We start from the raw sequence: 21,308 nt of genomic DNA, 5'->3' as shown, positions 1-21,308 counted from the left end.
GGGAGTTCAACCAGAGTTTGACCAGAGGGCAGGGCCAACCCACCAACAACCTGGGGCTCCTTTCCCCGGCCGGCCCCACCCCCGATTGGCCCCCACCACCCCAATCGGGGGCGGGGCAAGCCAGTCAACCTCTCAAGTCCCCTCCCCCTGGCCTGCCTGTGGGCTGCAAGACCCCACCTGTGCACAAATTCGTGCACCAGGCCTCTAGTTTTTTATAATAGTGAAAAACTGCACAGCTAGCCAAATGCCCACAGTGTGTGGCAAGCATCCTCCAAGAAGACCCCATGGTCCCCACCTCCTGGTATTACACCCTTAATCCTCTCAGCTTCAGTGTGGGCTGGACCTAGTGACTTGTAATGAACAAAATACCGCAAAAGTGATGGCCTAGCACTTCCAAGACTAAGACCCGAAAAGCCTGCAGCTTCCATCCGGGGTGCCCTCTCTCACTTCTAGAGAAGCCAGCCCACCTGGGGGATGAGCTGCCCCATGAAGAGGCTACAGGGCACGAGAGGGAGGGAGGCCCCGAGGCCAGTCTCCTGGGAAGAAGTGAATCCCGCCAGCGCACTGGAGTGAGCTTGGAAGTGGGCCCTCCCCCAGCTGAGCTTTGACTACAACCTTGAGAGAGACCTTGAGCCAGAGGCCCCAGCGAAGCTGTGCCTGACTCCCTGACCCAGAGCAACTGTGAGACTATCCACACCTGTTGTTTTCAGCCACTGAGTGGTGGGGCCTGTTACACGGCGACGGAGCTCATACAGACGGGATGGTTTGTGGAAATGGAATGTGTCCCTCTAATCACGGCCAATGGCAACCATGTAAACAGGGGAGTCACATGTAATGACATGAATGGTTGGCCATTACTCGACTGGGAAAACAAAAGCAAAATAAAGGTCAACATAGACATGACCCACTTAAGTAAAACATGTAAGAAACTCTAAGTGTGTCTACAACCGCATGCATGTAATTCCAACGCCAAACTGACCGACCTGCCTCTGGGCAGAGCGGCTTGTTCAGTGTGCTTGGGGCAGGGGTGGGAGGAAAGGTCTTTCGCTTTTTGTTCTACACACGTGGGTGCTTTCTCATCTTTATGAAACTGAACATGTGTGTAACTCAATATATTTTTAGTATTAATTTTATAAAATCCCCAAGATGGTGGGAAAACCTATATTAGTGAGTTCTGTGTACCTTGAGACAAACACACCTTTTTAGAAGGTGTCTCTTTTCTCATAATTTTTCTTTATAGAGGCAGAGCGTGGGCATTTTTCTCACCCAAGACAGGTTCACAACTATTAGCGCGTTGATGTTTTAGCATTTTTGCCTTAAAATTTTTTTTTCAATTTATGTTCTGCCACTTTTGCCAGATCTGCTCCTTTGGGAAAAGTCTCATGCATTTCTCAGTCATTTTTTTTTTAATTTGAGAGAGAGAGAGAGAGAATCATCCAGATGTGAGAAACATCGATTGGTTGCCTCCTGTACACAGTCTGACGGGGGGTTGAAGCTGCAACCTACACATGTGCCCTGACCAGGAACTGAACATACAACCTTTTGGTTCATGGGACGACGCTCCCAGCCACCCAGCCACCTAGCCAGGGCCATTTCTCAGTCTTGCTTCCAGCTCTGGATACATGGACAAAAAGCAAACTGGTCAAAAATGAAAGGTTTCTGGGCCCTGGCCAGGGAGCCATTCGTAAGAGCATTGTCCTGATATGCCAAGGTTGTGGGTTTGATTCCTAAACATGCAAGAATCAACTAACGAGTGCATAACTAAGTGGAATAACCAATCAATATCTGTCTCTGTCTCTCTCTCTCTTAAAAAAATAAAAAAGAAAAGAAAAAGAAAGGTTTCCAGTCATTCACTGGCCCAGTTACAACCTTCAGGGACACTCTGGTGATTCTGACAAGTTTTGCCCAGCACACCTGCCTTCTAAGAGTGTTTTGGGCCAATGACGACAACAGTGGCTAACAGCAGCTCTCTGTTGCGGGCGACTGTGCTGAGCCTGCCAGGTGGCCAATCCTACAGGGAAGTCACTTCTTGACATATGGGGAAACTGAGGCCCGCAGAGGCACAAGAACTGCCCAAAGCCATAGAGCTCATTGGTGCTGGACCTGGAATTTTCACCTTCCTGTTCTAAGGTTTTTGCTGATTTCTACACTTACACAGTTTTATCGATATCTGGCACTCAGAGAAAAACGTCCCGAAAAGATTTGCTCTGTTGGCACTGGCTGGCTCCAACAAGCACGCCAAGCACTTCCGCCTGACGTCCTCACCTGGACTGTGAAATGGGGAGGGAGTTCTGCGTCTAGATCTCTCCTCGCTCTTTGGGCATCTTAACCCTGGGCTTCTTCCTGCGTCACCCCGTGAATATGGACCTGAGACCAGCCTGATAGTCCCTTAGGTTGATCTAATTGGGGGTTGAGGTCCAGAGGGCCTCCCTGGCTCGTGACGACCAAACCAGCGTTTGGAAACATTTATTCTCCTTCAGTTTGTCCTGGACCCAAACCTGGGTTTCCCTGCAGGGTGCCCTCCACCCCAGTGGAGACAGCGCTGGCTGCTCTCCACTGTCCTCCGTTGGCAGCTTTGGACACTGTCCATCACTCTCTTTTCAGAAACGCTCAAGCTTCCGGCACACTCTTGCCTGGTCTCCCATCTTCTGGGTCCCTCCCTGCCTGACCCTCACCCGTGGGTCTTTCTCGGGGCTCTGTACTTGTCCTCACGTCTTCTCCTTCTTCCAGAGGTCGCAAATGGCAGCCCAGCAGCCTCATTAGACCCACCAGCAGATTTTTGTTTGGTCCTCAGTGTGTTTTGTCTTTAATTTGAATGCCTTTGGGCGGGGCAAGCACTCTCCAAGTTCGCCACAATCCCCATCATTCCCTACCGTCTTACACCCGTCCGCTTCACACATTTCCATCACCTGCCTGGTCCGTGAAGCCATCTGAGTTTTCAGAAACCCCTGCTACACACACTGTCTGGGAAACCACACCCACTTTCCCTCGTCAATTATCACCAGTGTCTCCTACTCCACATTTCGTTGGTGTGGGAATCACCTAGGGAGTTGTTCCAAGTCCCCAGCCTTCCCTCCTCCCTCCCTCCCCCAGACTCAACTCAACAGTTGTGGGCAGGGATCAGAAACTCAAATACCTACAGGAGCCAGGCAGGCCACATAAATGAGTGAACTAGCCAGGTATAAGAAAAGTCAACGGCCAGAAATATAATCAAATTGCATCTTTACTGAACTATGGTGAATGCATGGAACATAATACAAACATGTTTGGTACTGGAGTTTATATTTCAAATTCAAAGTTGAAAAAATACAAATTGAAAAATAGATCTAATTATTAAAATTTTCTCTTTTGTAATTCTTTTGCTCCTTTGAGTTTGAAGCCAGAAAGCTGACATTATCCCTTCCGCGCCAAGAAGGCAAGTGTCAGGCCCGGGGGGCGCGGTGGGATGAGCACTAAAGAATTCAACCTTGAATCCTGGGAGCGGTGTTTAATGTGATTCAGTTTCATAACGGAAAACCGCCTTTCACCAACATGGGAACCTCCGAACGTGGAGACTCAGGACGGCTACCGGAGAGCTGCGGAGCTGAGACCCTCGGCAGTCCCCTGGACAGCACCCTATTGCACTGTGGTTCCGTAACTACTCTGTGTGGTCTGCATTCACACGACCAGCGTTGACCAGCAAAGGCAACCTGACAATATTAGTCCATTCTCATAGAGTCTGGATGCAGAAAGCCTTCGGGGGAATTTGGTCTTTAACCCCACAATTTGGGTAAATACGGTCCGGGTCATGTCTTTCATTTCTGGAAGCCAACTGCAGCAAAGGAAACGGATTCAGAATATTCCTTGCTTATGGCTTCCCATTTTTTGCCAGGACTGGGCAAACATGATCATACATTCAAGTAGCTGTTTGTGAATGTTCTTGCGCAGAAAAAGTGTTCAGAAGGGTCATAACCTTGACCCAAAGTCTTTGATCAACTTTCACAGGGAAACCAAGGTGTGGCTTTTGCCTCATCGGAAATTAACCAAGTAAATTGGTTGCAACAGTTCTGACTTCTTCCACACATCATGTGACGACCAGGTCATAGAGCTTCTGTGGAATGCACTGGCTCAAGTTCACCATCAACTTGCCTGTGATTAACGTACAGAAGCGCATCAAGGGCGATCACGGTGTGTTCCACTGACTTTCTTTGCACAGTTCAGTTCCAGGTGACTGATACAATCACCTGACTGTCCTCACCAAACGTAGCCACCTTGGATTGTGGAGTCCTGACCAGTTCCCCTGTGACATAGATCATTACATTACCACAACTGTCTGCGGCTGTGCTTAGGAATTCGGACCTGTCTATGTAAAACTTCTCATTTCTGCAAATACACAAAAATAAGCCATTTCCCAGTGTTGGGCCTGCCCTGGCACCATGTCACAGACTTCTTCGGTCACATGAAAATTCTCAAACTTCACAAATAAATAAAGCTAACTGGGTGGAAGTAGTTCATGCGCAGAAATAGAAAAGGCCACAATAGATTTGACTCTTTCAAGCAATTGGACTTGTCAATCTTCTGATTTCTCTTCAACACACCGTACAATGCAAATAAACGCCTGTTCGACTTAAATAATGGCCCAAACAGATGTGCTTCTGTCCAGGACACGTCATTCTGCTCCTTTATAAACTCGCCGTGTGTCGGAGGTTTTAATGCCCGGGTAATTCTCTTCACATCGTTGTGAGACTGCATGTGGCAGCCACGTCATTTCTATGGTTGGCTTTCCAAACCCTACTGACACTTGAGGCCCTTTTTCAGTTCACTGAGGATCGCATCTCGTGTCTGGTCTGTATACTGGTCGAAGTTCTTACTGTGCTTTGATTCATAATGACGTTTCAGGTTGTACTCTTTCAACACAGACATGATTTTTTTGCATATTAAACACGTAGGCATGTTCTTCACTTCCACAAAGAAATAGTCTCGCTCCCATTTTTTTCGAAACACGGGGCCCTCTCGTTCTCTCTTTGGTTGTGCCACTTTTGATAGAGACATGGGTACAAGAAAGATTTCACTTTCCTCTGCACACTACCACAGGAACAACCACAGGGCAAGCCCAGTGACAAAGGTGGGAGAGCCAAGAGGGAGTGGTGGGGACTGTGGCGAATTAGAGAGCACACGCCCCATCGAAAGGGGCAGCTCCAGCCCCATGTTGCTAGGCAACAGGGCAGGCCAGGGGTGCCAGATCTCCTGACTTGTCAAGAGAAGCCAAGACTATAGATTTTGTGTGTGTGTCTGTGTGTGAGAGAGAAAGAATTACCCTGATTTTTACAACTAACTCTTTAGGAAAAAAATACCACGTATGCTAACACAGGGAAGGCCAAACAAAACCCATCTGTAGAGTGGCCCATGGGCCACCATATTGCAACCTCTCTCCCAGGACAGGGCCCAGGAATCTAATGTTAACCAGAGTCCCAAACAATGTGGATGCTGGTGGTCCATAGTGGACCACGCTCTGAGCAACACTGGTCTAGAGTTTGACAATAGACAGCTGACTCTCTGCCTCCAGGGAGACCACCCACATGCCCCACACCTGGGCCTATTACCAGCTGCCCCCGGACATGTCTCTGAGGATACCCTTCAGGTCCCTTGCCTCACCACATCCCGCTCTGCTTCCTGCTGGGTTTCCATCCCAGGGACAGCCCCACTGTCCCTCTATCAAAGCCCCTGAGGGTAGGTCTCCGACTGGGACCTCTTTCCACATGTGATCTCGTCCACTCTGTGACTTCAACCACCAAACACACACATCTCCTAAGGACACGTCATGAGCTCCCACCACGGCAGCTGTCACTTGGACATACCTTAAACCATTAGCATTCAGCACTGGCTCCTCCCCCCAGTCCCCTAACTCAGAGAAGCCCCACCACCTACCAGCACCCAGTGCAGGTCCGGAGCCCACCTCAATGCCCCCAAACCCCCAACTTCCTTCACATGGCACACCAGTCCCCAGCCTCACCCCTTCTGCCCCCAATCTGCCCAGCTTCTCCGCTGGACTCTCCTCTCCCCTGAACCATCCCCCCGGCCTCCTCCGTTTTTCTGACTCCTGGCAGACCAAGGCCCGTCCCCTGCTAATAGCCTTCTGTGGTTCTTGTGTCCCCAGGACAAACCTCAAGCTGCTCAGTTTGGAGCCTGAGCCCCCCTCCACCTGGTGCCTGCCTGCCTCTGTGTCTCCCCGAGCCAGGCTGTACCAGACCGCCTGACTCACTGCCGAGGCCAGGCGTCACCAGCCTGGGCCTCGGATGTCTGCTGAAGCAAGAACAAGGACAGAGATGTCTCCCCCCGGTCTCCTCCTGCCCAGTCCTGGGGGACGACAGTGACGGGAGCCGGGGCATGTGTTAAAAGGAACTTTATTGGGTGTTGGGGGTTCAGATGAGATCCATGAGGATGTCGTCCTCCATGACGCTGGGCTGCAGGCCCGGCTGGGGGACCGGGCCCCGGGGACCCCCGCTCAGCAGCATCTGACCTGGGGGGGGGGGGGGGGCGGTGGGGAAGGGACTGCATCTCCCAGTCGTCCCTGGGGCCCTGAAGGGCCCTGGGGCTGCTTTCTCCCTCCTCCTCAACTTAGTCCAAGGCACTAAGTTGTCTAGAAAGCCCTGGGGGGACCCATCAGAGGCGCTTTCTGGCCCCATCTGGCCATAAATGTGCTGTTTCCCACATGCCTTGGAAGCCCATCCCCCAAGATATCTCTCTGGCCCTAAGCCTACATTTCCCAGCAAACCCCAGAGAACACGCAGGAAAGTGATCATGGGGAGAGCTCTTGCCCTCTAGGTTTTTGGTCCCCTGACCCTCAGAACGCCCCAAAAGCCAAGCAGGGATGCACTCTTCTTGAATTCCAGAACTTGACTTCCCAGGAGCTCTTGGTAATCTTAGGGCTGCAGCCCAGGGGCTGCTGGGACACTCAGCCCAGACCCTGGCCTCCCCCAGGCCTCCTTACCTGGCAGTGGAGCCCGCGGGGGAAGCTGTGCAGGCCAGGACTGGGCAGGTGGCGGGTGCAGGAGGGGGGGTCCCAGCTGGGGCTGCCCCAGGCCCTGGTGCGGTGGGGGCAGCAGCGCAGGGGCCCCTGGTGGCTGGAGGTGGTGAAGGGAAGCCTGCTGTGGGGGCACCCCGGTCTGGGGCTGGGAGAACAAAAATGTGGCTCAGAAGCCCCAGTGAGGAGACCCCTCCCAACCACGAAGCCTCTGGCACAGAAAGTGCTCAGAGCATGTCTCAGCCAGTCATTTGTGTGGGGTCTTTCCCCAAAGAAATCTCAGCAGAAGCCCATGGGAGTCACACAGACAGGAGCTGGGGGGCTGGAGCCTTTGGTGGGGCCCTACTCACACCTTTTATCAAGCCAACCTCCCTCCTCCGAGATGAAAGGTCTACAACTGTCACGGCCCAGGACCCATGTTCCCAGCTGCCCCCCTCACCCCAAATCTCACCGGCGGTGGGTTAAGGAGGAGGCTCCGCAGTTGGGGATTGGCCCCAGGGTTCTGGGGCCGAAGGATAGGTCCAGGAGGGAGCGGGCCAGGAGCTGCTCCGGGAGGGCCTTGGGCAGTGCCTGGGGGGGCCTGGGCAGCACTCTGGGGCTGGGGCTGCCCTACGGCTGCAGAGGCCCCCACAGTGCCCTGCGGCTGGGGCTGCGGTGGACGGAGCTGGAGCTAATGGAAGAAATGCGGGTGAGCAAGAGACTCCAGACCCCTCGGCCTCCACAGCCCTGACCCTGACCCTGCTGGCTTTGTCCTCACCAGATTCGGTGAGGGCCTTGCCTGGTCCTCCAGAATGGGGCCCAGCCCGGGTGGTGCCTGCTGCGCCCCCATCTGTACAGGGAGAGAAGGAGCAGGTTGCTGAGTGCGTGTGGAGTGGCTCTGAGAGGATCACTCCACATGCCAGAGATCTGAGCCCTGAAGGGGAACCTTTAAGGAGCTGGGAATATTTTTTTGAAGGTAAGGGTCTGGGAAGGAAACTTTACATTCCCAGGTCCCCAGGAGGGGCCTGTGTCTTAGAGATTCCATGAGGACACTGAAACGGGAGAGAAAGGTCGCAAAGAAATGTGGGGATGGGACTGAAGCTGGATGCCTGTGTCTTGGGAGAGGAGTAAGTGGCTGGTATTGGAGCCCCAAGAAGTCCCTGGGGGGTTGGCCATGAGTTCTGGGGCCCAGGTGTGCAGGCCCTAGAAGGGGGGGACGGGACAGGGACCTGCATTGCTCACCCCGCGCTGCTGCTCCAGCTTCTGCTGCTGCACCTGCTTGTGGTTGGTGATAACCTGGCGGATGCCATTGACAAAGCCGCTCTGGTCATAGGGGATGAGGCCCATGAAGATCTTCTTCTTGGACGAGTACAGGAGCATGAGCACACGCACCTCACAGGGGGCCGTGTGGGGGAAGTGCACGCAGCCCGCCTAGGGGTAGAGAATCAGAAACAGTCACACCCTGCAGGAGGTATTCCACCCTCCTGGTTCTAGAAGATCCTAGGAGCCCCAGTCAAGAAGAGGCGAGATTTCTGCTGTGAAAGGCTGAGGAGACTGGAGCATTGCTTGAAGTTGCTCCAGAAACAAACTGAGTTGCTTAAAGGAGCGCTGAGAGCCCCGAAGGACGGGGCCAGGCCCAAACATGGGGCTGGGTCCTGGCTCTGCAACCTTGACCCCCCACCACCACCTCGTGAGGCTGCTGGGAGGGTTCACGCTGAGGGGGAGGGGCTTCAGCACAGAGCGGGCACCTGAAGCACATCGGACCCAAGGGATGCAAGACCCTTAGGGGATAGCCACACCCTTCCTGGCCTCAGCCTCTGCCATCGAGAACGGAGGACAACAGTACTAACATCACACCACGCACACCAGGCAACCTGGCTGTAGATGGACACACAGGAAGTGCCCAGAAAACGTTATCAAACGTGAAGTGAGACCATAATACACGGAAGCTCGGAACAGGGGCTCTTGAGGGAGGTGGGGCTGACGAAGTTGAAGTGCCACCTCTGGGACCTTGGCCAAGTGAGTTTATCTCTCTGAGCTTTGGTTTCTCATCTGAGGCAGATCCTGCTAGCTGCCCTCCCCACCTGCTAGGCCCCAGAGCCCTGCATCTGCCCCAGAAATGAAGCCTGCTTGGGGGCGTGGGGAAGTGTCTGCTTTCCTGAAGAGACAGGGATACATGATGGATGCCACACTTTCTTCTTGCCTTCCTGCATCAAGTCACGCAAGATGCCTGGAGCTTCAAGACCATCTTGTGACCATAAGAGAGAAGCCAACAGAATCTTGGCCCAGACATCCTGGGGCTACAAAATTAACTCCAACAGCTGCCTGCCTCTGGACGTCCTGCTGTGTGTCAAAAACAAATGCCTGGCCCTGACCGGTTTGGCTCAGTGGATAGAGCGTCGGCCTGTGGACTGAAAGGACCCAGGTTTGATTCCGGTCAAGGGCATGTACCTTGGTTGCGGGCACATCCCCAGTGGGGGCGGTGCAGGAGGCAGCTGATTGATGTTTCTCTCTCATCGAGGTTTCTAACTCTCTATCCCTCTCCCTTCCTCTCTGTAAAAAATCAATAAAATAGATTTTTTTAAAAATGCCTGCTTGTACGGTGCTCACTCTGGGGACATCCTTCTCAGAAGCCAGCTGCCATGCTGTGAGGAAGCCCAAGTCACATGCAGAGGCCACGTGGGCACTCTGAGGGCCAGGCTGAGCTGAGCCCCGAGCCGACAGCCTGTACTATGTGAGTGAACCTTGAGCCTCTAGCCCATTTGAGCTTTCAGATAGATGACTATTCTCAGCCATCATCTGATGACAACCCCAGAAAAGTTCCCAAGCGAGACTAGCCCGCTGAGCCCAGTCTACCCACAGAACCAGGAGAGAGAACATTGTCCTAGGCCCCCACCCCAATCATCTATTTGTTCTAAAAACTCTGCTGGTTGGGTTTATGTTGTCTGTAGCTGGCAGCATTCCTAACGCTGAGGATCGCTTCTGCAGAATGTTCCTGAGGATTCCATGAGGTAAGCCTCCAAAAGTTCCCTCTCCTGGAGAAGTGCTGGGTCCACGGGACGTACTCAACAACTGGATCTGTTCCCATGTAGGGAGACATCCCTCCGTGCTGTAAGTTGAATTGTCCTCCAAAAATACATGTGACCTTATTTGGAAGTAAGGTCCTTGCAGATGTGACGAGTTAAAACCAGTCATTAGAGTGGGCCTTAATCCAATGACTGGTGTCCATATGAGACAGCAGGACAGGGGACTCTTTCCCCCCCCTACGTGGGAGTCTGCTTGTTTCTCGATAAATTTCCACCCTTTGCTATAAAAAAAGCAAGCAAGCAGGACACACACAGGGAGAACGCCACGTGCAGGCACGGGCACAGACACAGCGAGAGGCTGGCCATGAGAAGATGGAGGCAGACACGAGTAGTACTGCCTGAAGCCAACGCCGGGGCTGCCGGCTGCAGGAGGCCACGAGGGGTCCTGCGCCGCTGACCCTGGATTTCGGACTGCTGGTTTCCAGAACTGTGAGCATAAACTTCTGTTGTTCTCAGCCCCAGAAAACCAATACACCCAGTAAACCTGTCAGAGCCAACTCCTTCCCAATTGCTCCTGTCACACTGTAACATGGAACGGAATCCCGCCTGGCACATATTATAGTTATAAAGCGAGCTGAGGCTCTGGAAGAAGGCTGAGCAGGCCAAGCTCGCAAAGCCCACCAACCGGAACAGAGTCAGCACCCTGGGTCTCCCCCGGTCCAGGACTCACAAAGCCGTTGCCCATGATGCGGTAGAGGCCTTTGAGGGACTCCAGGTCCTTGTTGGTGAAATGAAACTGGACCATCCTTGAGTTCCGGAACAAGGGGCCCAGCGTGGTCTGGGGAGACACAGCACGTGGAGTGGGGAAGTGAGGGGAGCACAGGCGGAAGGGGCAGGAGAGGGATGAGGGAAGAGGGGAGGGATGAGGGAAGAGGGGAGGGATGAGGGAAGAGGGGAGGGATGAGGGAAGAGGGGAGGGATGAGGGAAGAGGGGAGGGATGAGGGAAGAGGGGAGGGATGAGGGATGAGGGAAGAGGGGAGGGATGAGGGAAGAGGGGAGGGATGAGGGAAGAGGGGAGGGATGAGGGAAGAGGGAGGGATGAGGGAAGAGGGAGGGATGAGGGAAGAGGGAATGGGCAGGGGTTGGGGCTGCTCCCGCCTGCCACTCACCAGCAGCTGCTGGGGGATGAGCTGCATGATCAGTTTCTGGGGCCACTGCTCTGTTTTCCTGGGGGCGATGCGAAGAGAGGTGTCAGGAGGATGCAAACCCCAGCCCACCACACCCCCTGACAGTCACCTACAGGTTCTCGCCGTGATTGACGTAGACCTGGCAAGGCAGTGACCGCGTCAGCTTGGTGTTGGCGTCCACGGAGGCAGGTTTGGGTTTCTGAGGGGGAAAGAGAGGCATATCACAGCCAGAGGGGCCCAAGTCTCAGTCCCCTCACTCCCTCCTGCCCAACCCTGGGAGCCCCAAAGCTCAGGATCTCCCCAAGTTTCAGTCCCAAGAACCCTGGGCCCTTCCTTATTACCATCAATCCCACAATTCTCTAGTCTTCCACAAATGTTGGGCTCTTCCTCTTGCCCCCAAATCCCACAACCCTCTGTCTCCTTCATGCCACCACCCCCTGGGTCCGTCTGTACCCAGAATCTGAGACGCCTCGGTTCTTCACCTGCAATACAATTCTTACCACCTCCTTAGTCCCGAACCTGGCGTCCTGGGGACTAATTGGGGACCACAAGGCCATGACCCTGTGGCGGCCCTGGTCTCGCCCTGCCCTCCACCAGGCCCGGCCCTATGATCCACCTGCCCAGGACTCCTCCAGCCAACTCACCTCCTGCCACTCGAGGACCCCACTCCAGGCCAGGAGCTTGTTGGAGACGGACTGCTGCCCACCGAGGGCCGAGGCCCCTAGCTGGGCTGGGGAAGGGCCACTCACCCCACCTGGGGCGACCGTGCCCGCCTGCTAGAAGGGAGAAAGGAGGGTGGGGTGGGGGTCAGACCAGCTCCTAGGAGGGGCTGTCCTGAGAGAGAGACAGGCCAGCAAGAACTGGACAAAGGCCTCTTCCTCTGTATCCCCGTGGCCATCCCTGGGATATAAACACTCTGGTCCTGTAAGATTCCAGGACTCAGAGCAGGAGCCCGTGGGATCGTCTTCATCCACCAGGAACCACACCCACGCCCTGGGCCCTCCTCAGGCAGGCAAATTGCTTGTCCTCTGCACTGTGCTAGCCTGGGGCAGACGGGGGAGCGGGGCAGACGGGGGAGCAGGGCAGCGGCAGCAAGTGGGAGGCATACAGACACCTACCATGGATGGTGCCCCAGGCTGTGCAGTGGGGGCCAGGCCCTGAACAGGAGCCACCGTGGAGACCAGGTTGGGCTGGGAAGTGGGAGACGGCTTGGGGGCACCAGGTGGCCCCTGTGGCAGTGAAGGGGCCTGGGCCTGGCTGAAGGGGGGACCCACTCCTGGAGCCGCTTGCTGGAGAGGGTTGATGGGTGAGACTGCGAGACACCAAGGGAAGAGGTGGGGCAGGTGCCCTGGGAGAGAGGTCTGGCCGCCCCCGCCACCCCTGCCCTGTATCGTCGGCCCTGGACTCACAGCGCGGGCCCAGCCCAGCCTTCTGGTTCTTGGCAGCCTCCACTGCATTCTGGGCAGCCACCTGAGCTGCGCTCAAGTTCCCGGGCACCTGGAAATGGAGGGGACGGGCTGATGAGGACCATGCACCCCAGTCCTGGTGTCACATGGGGCCACCGCCCCCCCTCACAAGGCACAGGCACCCCGACTCCAATATCACAGGAGCTCATGACTCCCATCGCCCCACAGGGACATGATTCCTCGCCCCCCAAGAGTCCCACCCTCTGCACATCTCAAGGGAAACCCCATCACTCCCCAAGTCCCAGCATCCAACCAGGTCTCTTCCAAGGGGCAGGGCTCCCACAGGCCCCAGAAGCATGTCCCTTCCTGGTGGTGTCCGTACCTGGTACTGCTGGGGGACGGAGGGCAGAGGCTGCTGGGGGGCTGCCGAGAGCGCAGCACTCGAGGATGGAGCTGGAGGCAGGGAGACAGGCTGCTTTGGCTGGAGGGGGCCTGGGGCCGAGCCACCCCCGACTGAGCGCCGAGGATGGACAATGGAGCCCCATGAGAAGTGGTTTGAGAGAAAGGAAATCCAAGTCAGAGGGAGTCAGCGGCGAGAACAACCCCATCCCACAGCGGCGAGCGGGCCTCACCTGGTAGCACGAGTCCCCGCACCAGCACCATGTGCCGTGGGTCCTGGCTCACGTCTGCTGGCGGCTGCAGTGGCTCCAGCATGGCCGGGGGGGCTGCCTTTTCGAACAGAAGCCGCAGGGCAGGCAGCTTCCGAGGGGACACGATGGAGAAGTGGATCCCTCGCTGCAGGAGAGGGGACAAGTAGTAAGGACTGGGCCACAGGAGCCAACCCCCAGGCTACTACCCACACCTGCTAGGTGGCTGGACGCTGGACGGCACGGACCCTAAAACCAGATTCCCATCAGGCTTTGGGACAGGGGACCACCAGACCTAAATGAGCCGAAAGTCCAGCCCCAGCCCTCCTCCCCCAACACCGGGGCGTCCTCACCTCCCCAATCTTTTGCACGAGACTTTCCGTTGTGCACCCAGAGTACGTGGTGCTCTCAACAGCGGGCAGCAGGTATGGGGGCGAGTTACAGATGAGGAGGCAGACGCGGTGTGTCTGGCCACTGCCGGGAACAAGGACAGATGTGGAGCAGGTGGCAACAAGGCCCTGAAAAGGGACCCAGACCCCGCACAGCAGAGGTACAAGGACTCCGCCCCACGGGAAGTCAGGAGGAATGGCCCCACTTTACAGCTGAGAACACTGAGGCTCTGAGGTCCCAGACTGACCCCAAGTCAGACAGCGCACAGGGGAGATAGGAGCCCGACACCCCTTCCCGATTCCCAGCCCTAACTCCCCAATGTGAGATGGGGGTGGAGTCCTGCGACAGGCACAGGGGGGTCTGAGCCAAGTGGACAGAGACCAACACGGGACAGACCCCACACCGGGTGCACTCACATCTGCTCTCGCATCTTCTTGAAGTCATCGAACAGCTGCAGGGCCGTGCTGAGGCCTTCCGCGATGAGGCTGCAGCTCTCGCCACCCCCGCCCATGAACCTGCACGAGGCCAGGCTGTCAGCCCTCAGGGGTCCCTGCAGCCCCCAGGCCACACTTAAGAACCTGCACCCGTGCCACCCCCTACCCAGCACTGGACTGTGAGCCTTGGGATGGGGACACTGTTGCGTTCCCTGCTCTGTCCCCAGTGCTGGCAGTGCCAGGCCAAAGAATGGGGACAGGGGACATTTGTCATCTCCTGCGAGGGAGTCTCTCCGGGAAGAGGCCCCATCAGAGGACGGACAGGGAAAGGGCCCGGGATCCCCATCCCTGTGCACCCCCCGCCTCGGCCATCTCTCCATCTTCAAAGCCAGCCCCAGCCTCACCTTCCCAGCCTGGAACAGAGGCCCCTCTCCCCGCAGTTTATGGGCTGAATTGTGTCCCCAGGAGGAGACATGTTGAGGTCCTAACCCCAGTTCCTCAGAATGCATGTCATCTGAAAACAGGACCTTCACAGAGGTGCTCAGGCCACACTGTGGGAAGGGCCCGCATCCAATATGACCCGTGTCTTATAAAAAGGGGGAACAGACAGACACGCTTAGAGGAAAAGATGACGTAGAGACACAGGGAGAACACCATGTGGAGACTCGCGTGACACTGCCACCAAGCAAGCAATGTTTGGGTGACCAGAAGCTGGAAGAGACAGGAGGGCTCCAGAGAGCATCAGGCCCTGCCCAGCCCTGAGCTCGGACTCCTGGCTCCTGACCTGCGACACCACATCCCGCTGTTCTGAGCCACGTTTTTAGTAGTTCTTTACGGCAGGTCAGGGAAGGAGACCGACTGGACGGAGCCATCACTAGGAATGTGTCCGAAGACACCCAGGGTCTCAGAAACCCGCTGAATCAGAGAGCATCCTAGCCGCCTGGCAGAGGGTCTCCACGGCCACGTTCCCCCTGAGCTCTTCCCAGCTGCAGGCTCTCCCCCTGTGCCCCAATCTACCCTGAGAGCTCAGTGACCTCGTCCTTTCCCCTCAGGGCGCTCAGCCCGGCCACGGCTCCTGGCCACCCCCAATCCTCCTCTTCCTCACCACCAAGACCCTGTTTTACACAGGAATTTTAACGCCACCTCGCTGGGACAGACCCTAGTGAATGAACCAACCCTGGATCCACCTAAATGCCAGCTTGCTGTTCTGAAAGGAGTCAAACCACCGTTTTGTGGGCCTGAGACTCGAGCCTCAAGTGCCCAGGCTGGTGCTGGGGGGGAGGGGGGAGAGGTGTGGGGAAGAGAAAGGGAGCAATCCCTCTATGCACACGAGTTCTCCTTTTAGGTGATGAAAACGTTTTGGAACTAGACAGGGGCAGTGGTTGCACAACATTGTGAATGTACCTAAATGTCACTGAATTGTTCACTTTTATATGTTGTTGTTGTTAATATATTTTTATTGATTTCAGAAAGGAAGGGAGAGGAAGAGAGAGAGAGAAACATAAATGATGAAAGAGAAGCATTGATCGGCTGCCTCCTGCATGCCCCCCACTGGGGATCAAGCCCACAACGCAGGCATATGCCCTTGATCAGAATAGAATCTGCAACTCCTTAGTCCGCAGGCCGACACTCTATCCACTGAGCCAAACTGGCTAGAGCTATTATTGTTTAATTGATTTCAGAGAGAGGAAAGGAAAGGGAGAGGGGGATAGAAACAATAGTGAAGAGAAAAAAATCACTGGTCAGCTGCCCAAAACCCAGGTATGTGCTCTGACGGGGAATTGAACCCTGACCTCTTGGTTCATGGGTCAACACTCAACCACTGGGCCACACCAGCCGAGCTGAATTATTCACTTCTAAATGATTACTTTTGCGATGTAAATTTCAGCTCAATTTAAAAATGTAATTTATGAGGGAACGTGTGACCAACCAACCACTTTGAGATCCTAAAAGTTGTTCCTTACTGAACACAGAGCATGAGCAATCTGTTACCAACTCAGAGAAAGATATGTAACAAATATTCTGCCCAAGAAATGAGAACAACTTGAAAATGGGGAGCAAGGAAAAATACGGTCAGTTGTAAAATGTTTTCAATATCATAAAGTTGCCTGGCCAGCATGGCTCAGTGATTGAGTGTCCATCCATGAACCAGGAGGTCACAGTTCGATTCTCCATCAGGGCACATGCCTGGGTTGCAGGAGGCAACAGATCAAGGACTCTCTCTCATCGTTGATGTTTCCATTTCTCTCCCTCTCTGAAATCAGTGGGGGGGAGAGGGGAGCCCAGCTGGTGTGGCTCAGTGGTTGAGCGTAGACCTATGAACCAGGAGGTCACGGTTCGATTCCTGGTCAGGGCACATGCCCAGGTTGTAGGCTCAATCCCCAGTGTGGGGTGTGCAGGAGGCAGCCGATCCATGATTCTCTCTCACCATTGATGTTTCTTTTTCTCCTTCCCCCTTCCTCTCTGAAATTATTAACATTTTAAAAATAAATAAATAAATATAAAATCTATGATACACTTTAGCTCCAAATAACCCCGCTGACACAGACACGAATAAAAAACAAACTGAAAGCACTCTGGGTGCTCTTTTACTGCTTCCTTGCCCTCTCACTTGCCCCATTTGTCCCGCCCAATGTCATAACCTCAAAATCTGCATTGCCCACTTTCACCAGCTAGTAGGTCCCCGGAGGCCCCGGAGGTACAGGTCCAGTGAATGAATGTGATCAGCAGCCAGCCCTGACTGAGGGCTCCCTGCGTGCCAGGTCCCCCGCCCAAGAGGGTCAGGACCTTGCCTGTCTTGCGTGCCTGACTCCTCAGTGCCTAGGACAGTTTGCTCTACAAATGTCTGCTGAATGAATGAATGAATGAACGAATGACTGCCACAGTGCCATGGGGAGACTGCAAGGGCTCTTTTCCTTCTAAGTTCTTCTTTCTGACCTGAGTCACAAGCCGTAGGAGGGGGGAACTGCCTCTTTTGTAAGACAGGAAATGTAACATCAGAAATGAATCTTCCCAAACCAAGGCCGTTCAAAAGTCACACTGCATGCTTTGTTCCCGAAGTTCCCGACCTTCCCGAGAAGATAAGATTTCCCCAAGTGTGAACAAAACTTGCCGACTCTCTTTGTGATCTCTGTTACAGACCTGCCTGGAGCATCTCAGAAACTGAATTCAGATGGTTACATAGGACTCGATAAAAACAGTGACGACAGTGAATGTCAAATAATAGCTTAAAATGTTTATCAACAGATTGAGAGGATCCTGCAGTGCGCACACAGCACACAAAGCATTCTCAGTTGCTTGAAGATACAGTGTATCTAAGATGAATGGGGAAGGTGGATTGTGATGAAGGTATTCAGAAAGCACGTCCCAGCCCTGGCCTAGTAGCTCGGTTGGTCAGAGCATCATCCCGATATGCCAAGGTTGTGGATTCGAGCCCTAGTCAGAGCACATACAAGAACCAACCAATGATACATAAAGTGGAACAACACATCAGTGTGTCTCTGTCTCTCCCTTCCTCTCTCGCTAAAATCAATCAATAAATAAAGCTTTAAAAATGAAAAATCAATCTATAAAAAAAATATATGTATATTTATACATATAAAGAAAACATTTCTCTTAACTTCCTAGTGCCCTTGAAATTTTTAATTAAGGGGGTTTGACTGCTTTTCCCGATACTTCAACACCCATCAGAAGACTTGGTCTCTTGGTGATTTTCCTTCCTATAGCTTTCACTCATTCATTTATTCAGCCAAGGTTTCCTGAGGCCTCTGGGTGCCAGGCCCCGGCTGGAAGCAAACACCCAGGGTCCTGGACATTCACAATCCAAAGATGGGTGTGGGGCTGTGACAAGTGAACACCTTGAAGTAATGGGGGCAAAAGAGGGAGCAACTGGCTGCTTGTCAGAATCAGGGAAAGGGCACTGGAGTTGGGTCTGGCCTATAGTTTACCAGGGAGAGTCAGAGGATGAAGTGCATTCTGGGCATTAATTCATTCACTCCCTTTGTGCCAGGCCTCCTGTGCTAGAAATTGAGGGACATCAGACTTGGACTCAGGCCCCAAGGAACCCCATTTAACACTGTTCATGTCTTACCTACCACAGTCTAGCCCAGCTGCTCTCAACTGGGGTTGGTTTTACCCCCAGGGACATTTGACAATGTCTGAAGACATTCTGGTTTGTCACAGTTTGGAGGAAAGTGACTGACATTTGGTGGGTAGAGGCCAAGGGTGCTGCTGAATGATGCACAAGACAGCACCCATAACAAGGAATCATCTGCACCAACAGCGCAGAGGTGGAAAACCACTGCTCTACCCTGACCACGAATTCTAATGACCACGAGGGAAGTACAGGCGTCACCTGTCCACTGAGCCTTCAGCACCCAGTCCAGCACACAGCCCGGAACAAAGCAAACATTTGCTGAAGGAATGTAATGAAGGGTGCTGTTTCACGGGCTCTGACCACAGACCAGACCCGAGCTTAACACAGGACAAAGACTAGCTCCTGTGATCCTCCCAACAATACTGGGATACGAACTACTGCCATCCATTTGCAAACCAAGAAACTGAGACACAAAATAACAGCAAACACTCAGGTAGCACATAATACACGCCAGGCACTGATTTAAATCATCAACTCATTTCATCCCCAATGCATCCCTATGAAGTCATGGTAGCCAGGCCCCCCGATCTCCACCTCCTGCTCCTCACGCGCCTCAAACACTGACTACGACTGACTTGTGCATCAAACAGAATGAGGCAGAAGTGATGATGTATGACTTCCAAGACTTGATTTTAAAAATGGCTTCCTCTTTGCTCTCTCTGGTGGGCTGCTGTTTGAGGAAAGCCAGCTGCCATGCTGGGCGGACAGGAGCCCTTGTGGCAAACGGCCAGCAAGGCTGTGGGCCCTCCAGCCTAAGTCACAGCGTGAGCCGCCTGGGAAACGGATCCTCCGAGAAGCAATCAAACCTCTGGTGACTGCAACTTCATGCGAGACCCTGAGCAAGAACTATCCAGCTAAGCTACCCCTGAGTTTCTTACAGAATCTGCATGAGATAATACATGTTTGTTTTTAAGGCACTAAGTCTTGGGGTAACCTCTTACACGTCAACGGATAAGTAGTACAACAAATAACTAATACAAGTACAGATGCTCCTGAACTTACATCCAAGGAAAACCATCGTCAGTTGAAAATATCCCAAGTTCAAAATGCATTTAACCTCCCGGACATATAGCTTTACCTGGCTGGTTTTTATTGAATGCCTATCGCTGTTGCACCATCATAAAGTGGAAAAAATCTTAAGTCAGGAACCGTCTGTCTTATTAACACACACACCCCTTAAAGATAGTTACATTAGGCACAGAGAGGACAGGGACCCCTGGTCTGGGACTTCCCCTGCGGTTTGGCTCCAGGCTGTGTGCACTTGCAGGAGTCTGCAACGTTAACCAACGAAATTCCATTCAAAGCACAGAGGGACCCGTCCAGGCCTAGCCCCTGCCCCCTGCACTCGGGCTTCAATGAGCCCTGAAAAAGGAGGACTGGCGTAGAGATGAGAAACAGCAGACAGAAAGGGGAGAATCACACACGGAGTGCCAAGGGGGTCCTGGAGCTCAAGGCCGCCTTGAGGCAAGCGTTTCTACTTCCAAACCAAATGGCAAAATCACCAAGTGCACAGAACCCACCACGGAAGTCACTTATGAAAAAAAACACAATTCCCCAAACACACACTCAGGCCTTTCAGCCACCCAGTGTGACCCCACCCGTTCACGGTCCCTCACAGGGTCCCCCAACCCACCCCAAGCACAGGGAAAAGCTCACTTAATGCCATCGAGCCAGGTGACAAACTCATAGGCGCTGCTGGTGGGAGCGTGACACTGTACATAGGACTCGGGAGCGCAGTCCACCGTGTTGAACACCACGAGGCTGTACTGGGTACCCCCATACTAGGAGAGGAGGAGAGGGGCTCTTCATCTGCGACCTCAGAGAAAGTAGTGGCCCCAGCCCCTCCTCCCTCTGACCCAGGAGTCCAGGCCCCCATCCCCTCCTCCCTCAGACCCAGGAGTCCAGGCCCCCAGCCCCTCCTCCCTCTGACCCAGGAGTCCAGGCCCCCATCCCCTCCTCCCTCAGACCCAGGACTCCAAGCCCCCAGGCCCTCCTCCCTCAGACCCAGGAGTCCAGGCCCCCAGCCCCTCCTCCCTCAGACCCAGGACTCCAGGCCCCCAGCCCCTCCTCCCTCAGACCCAGGCGTCCAGGCCCCCAGCCCCTCCTCCCTCAGACCCAGGGGTCCAGGCCCCCAGCCCCTCCTCCCTCAGACCCAGGACTCCAAGCCCCCAGGCCCTCCTCCCTCAGACCCAGGAGTCCAGGCCCCCAGCCCCTCCTCCCTCAGACCCAGGAGTCCAGGCCCCCAGCCCTCCTCCCTCAGACCCAGGAGTCCAGGCCCCCAGCCCCTCCTCCCTCAGACCCAGGAGTCCAGGCCCCCAGCCCCTCCTCCCTCAGACCCAGGAGTCCAGGCCCCCAGCCCTCCTCCCTCAGACCCAGGAGTCCAGGCCCCCAGCCCCTCCTCCCTCAGACCCAGGACTCCAGGCCCCCAGCCCTTCCTCCCTCAGACCCAGGCGTCCAGGCCCCCAGCCCCTCCTCCCTCAGACCCAGAGGTCCGGACTCCAACCCCTCCTCCCTCAGTCTCAAGAGTCCCAAGACTCACGTCTCCCCCGAAGTCCGTCTCGGCGGGAGGACCACCATTGAAATACCTGTGAGGGTCGGAGGTGAAAAGTCGGGGTCAGGCAAGTGGCTGTGAAAAACGAAAGTCGGAGGGCGGGGCCGGAGTTGTGGAAATGGTACTCACTCGATGGCCGGGAGCAGGTAGTGCTTGCGGAGCCCCTCGAAGTAGGGCCCCAGGTTGGCTGTGCCCTCAATCACGAACACCACGTCAGCTACCAGGCCCCCGGCGCGAGCCGGGCCCTCGGACCCGGGGACCATTCCCCGCGAGCTAGACGCCACCGCGGCAGAAGCCTCCGCGAGCTGAGCGGAAGTGCGCCTGCGCTGTCCGTGCACCCGCGCCGAAAGGCTGAGCGCCTACGCTGCGCGTGCACCCGTGTCGGGAGGCTGTGCGCCTGCGCTGCGCGTGCACCCGCGCCGGGAGGCTGTGCGCCTGCGCTGCGCGTGCACCCGCGCCGGGAGGCTGTGCGCCTGCGCTGCGCGTGCACCCGCGCCGGGAGGCTGTGCGCCTGCGCTGCGCGTGCAC

The 21,308-nt window shown here is 54.9% G+C and overlaps 1 protein-coding gene across 4 annotated transcripts; it reads right to left on the bottom strand.

Moving 5' to 3' along the window:
* Positions 1-3,098: 3,098 nt before the first annotated feature.
* On the bottom strand, positions 3,099-21,107 carry MED25 (mediator complex subunit 25). Of its 4 annotated transcripts, none has more exons than XM_079800586.1 (18): positions 20,910-21,107; positions 20,769-20,814; positions 19,886-20,010; positions 14,056-14,154; positions 13,603-13,723; positions 13,235-13,397; positions 12,985-13,115; positions 12,606-12,693; positions 12,315-12,508; positions 11,841-11,969; positions 11,310-11,395; positions 11,179-11,236; positions 10,739-10,846; positions 8,225-8,413; positions 7,761-7,832; positions 7,455-7,673; positions 6,971-7,151; positions 3,099-5,015 (listed from the first exon to the last, which is right to left on the bottom strand). In XM_079800586.1, exons 1-18 carry the CDS (start codon positions 21,041-21,043, stop codon positions 4,771-4,773), a joined length of 2,388 nt encoding a protein of 795 aa, XP_079656712.1. In that variant the 5' UTR covers positions 21,044-21,107; the 3' UTR covers positions 3,099-4,770. The 4 variants fall into 4 exon arrangements, with proteins under 4 accessions (XP_079656712.1, XP_079656711.1, XP_079656713.1 ...); XM_079800585.1 differs by having other exon boundaries at positions 3,100-5,015; positions 11,841-11,972; XM_079800587.1 differs by lacking the exon at positions 3,099-5,015 and adding an exon at positions 6,367-6,499 and having other exon boundaries at positions 11,841-11,972.
* Positions 21,108-21,308: the final 201 nt, after the last annotated feature.

This window comes from Cnephaeus nilssonii (assembly GCF_951640355.1).
Source record: "Cnephaeus nilssonii genome assembly, chromosome: 20".
NCBI lineage: Eukaryota > Metazoa > Chordata > Mammalia > Chiroptera > Vespertilionidae > Cnephaeus > Cnephaeus nilssonii.
This window is presented reverse-complemented; position numbering and strand designations above follow the sequence as displayed.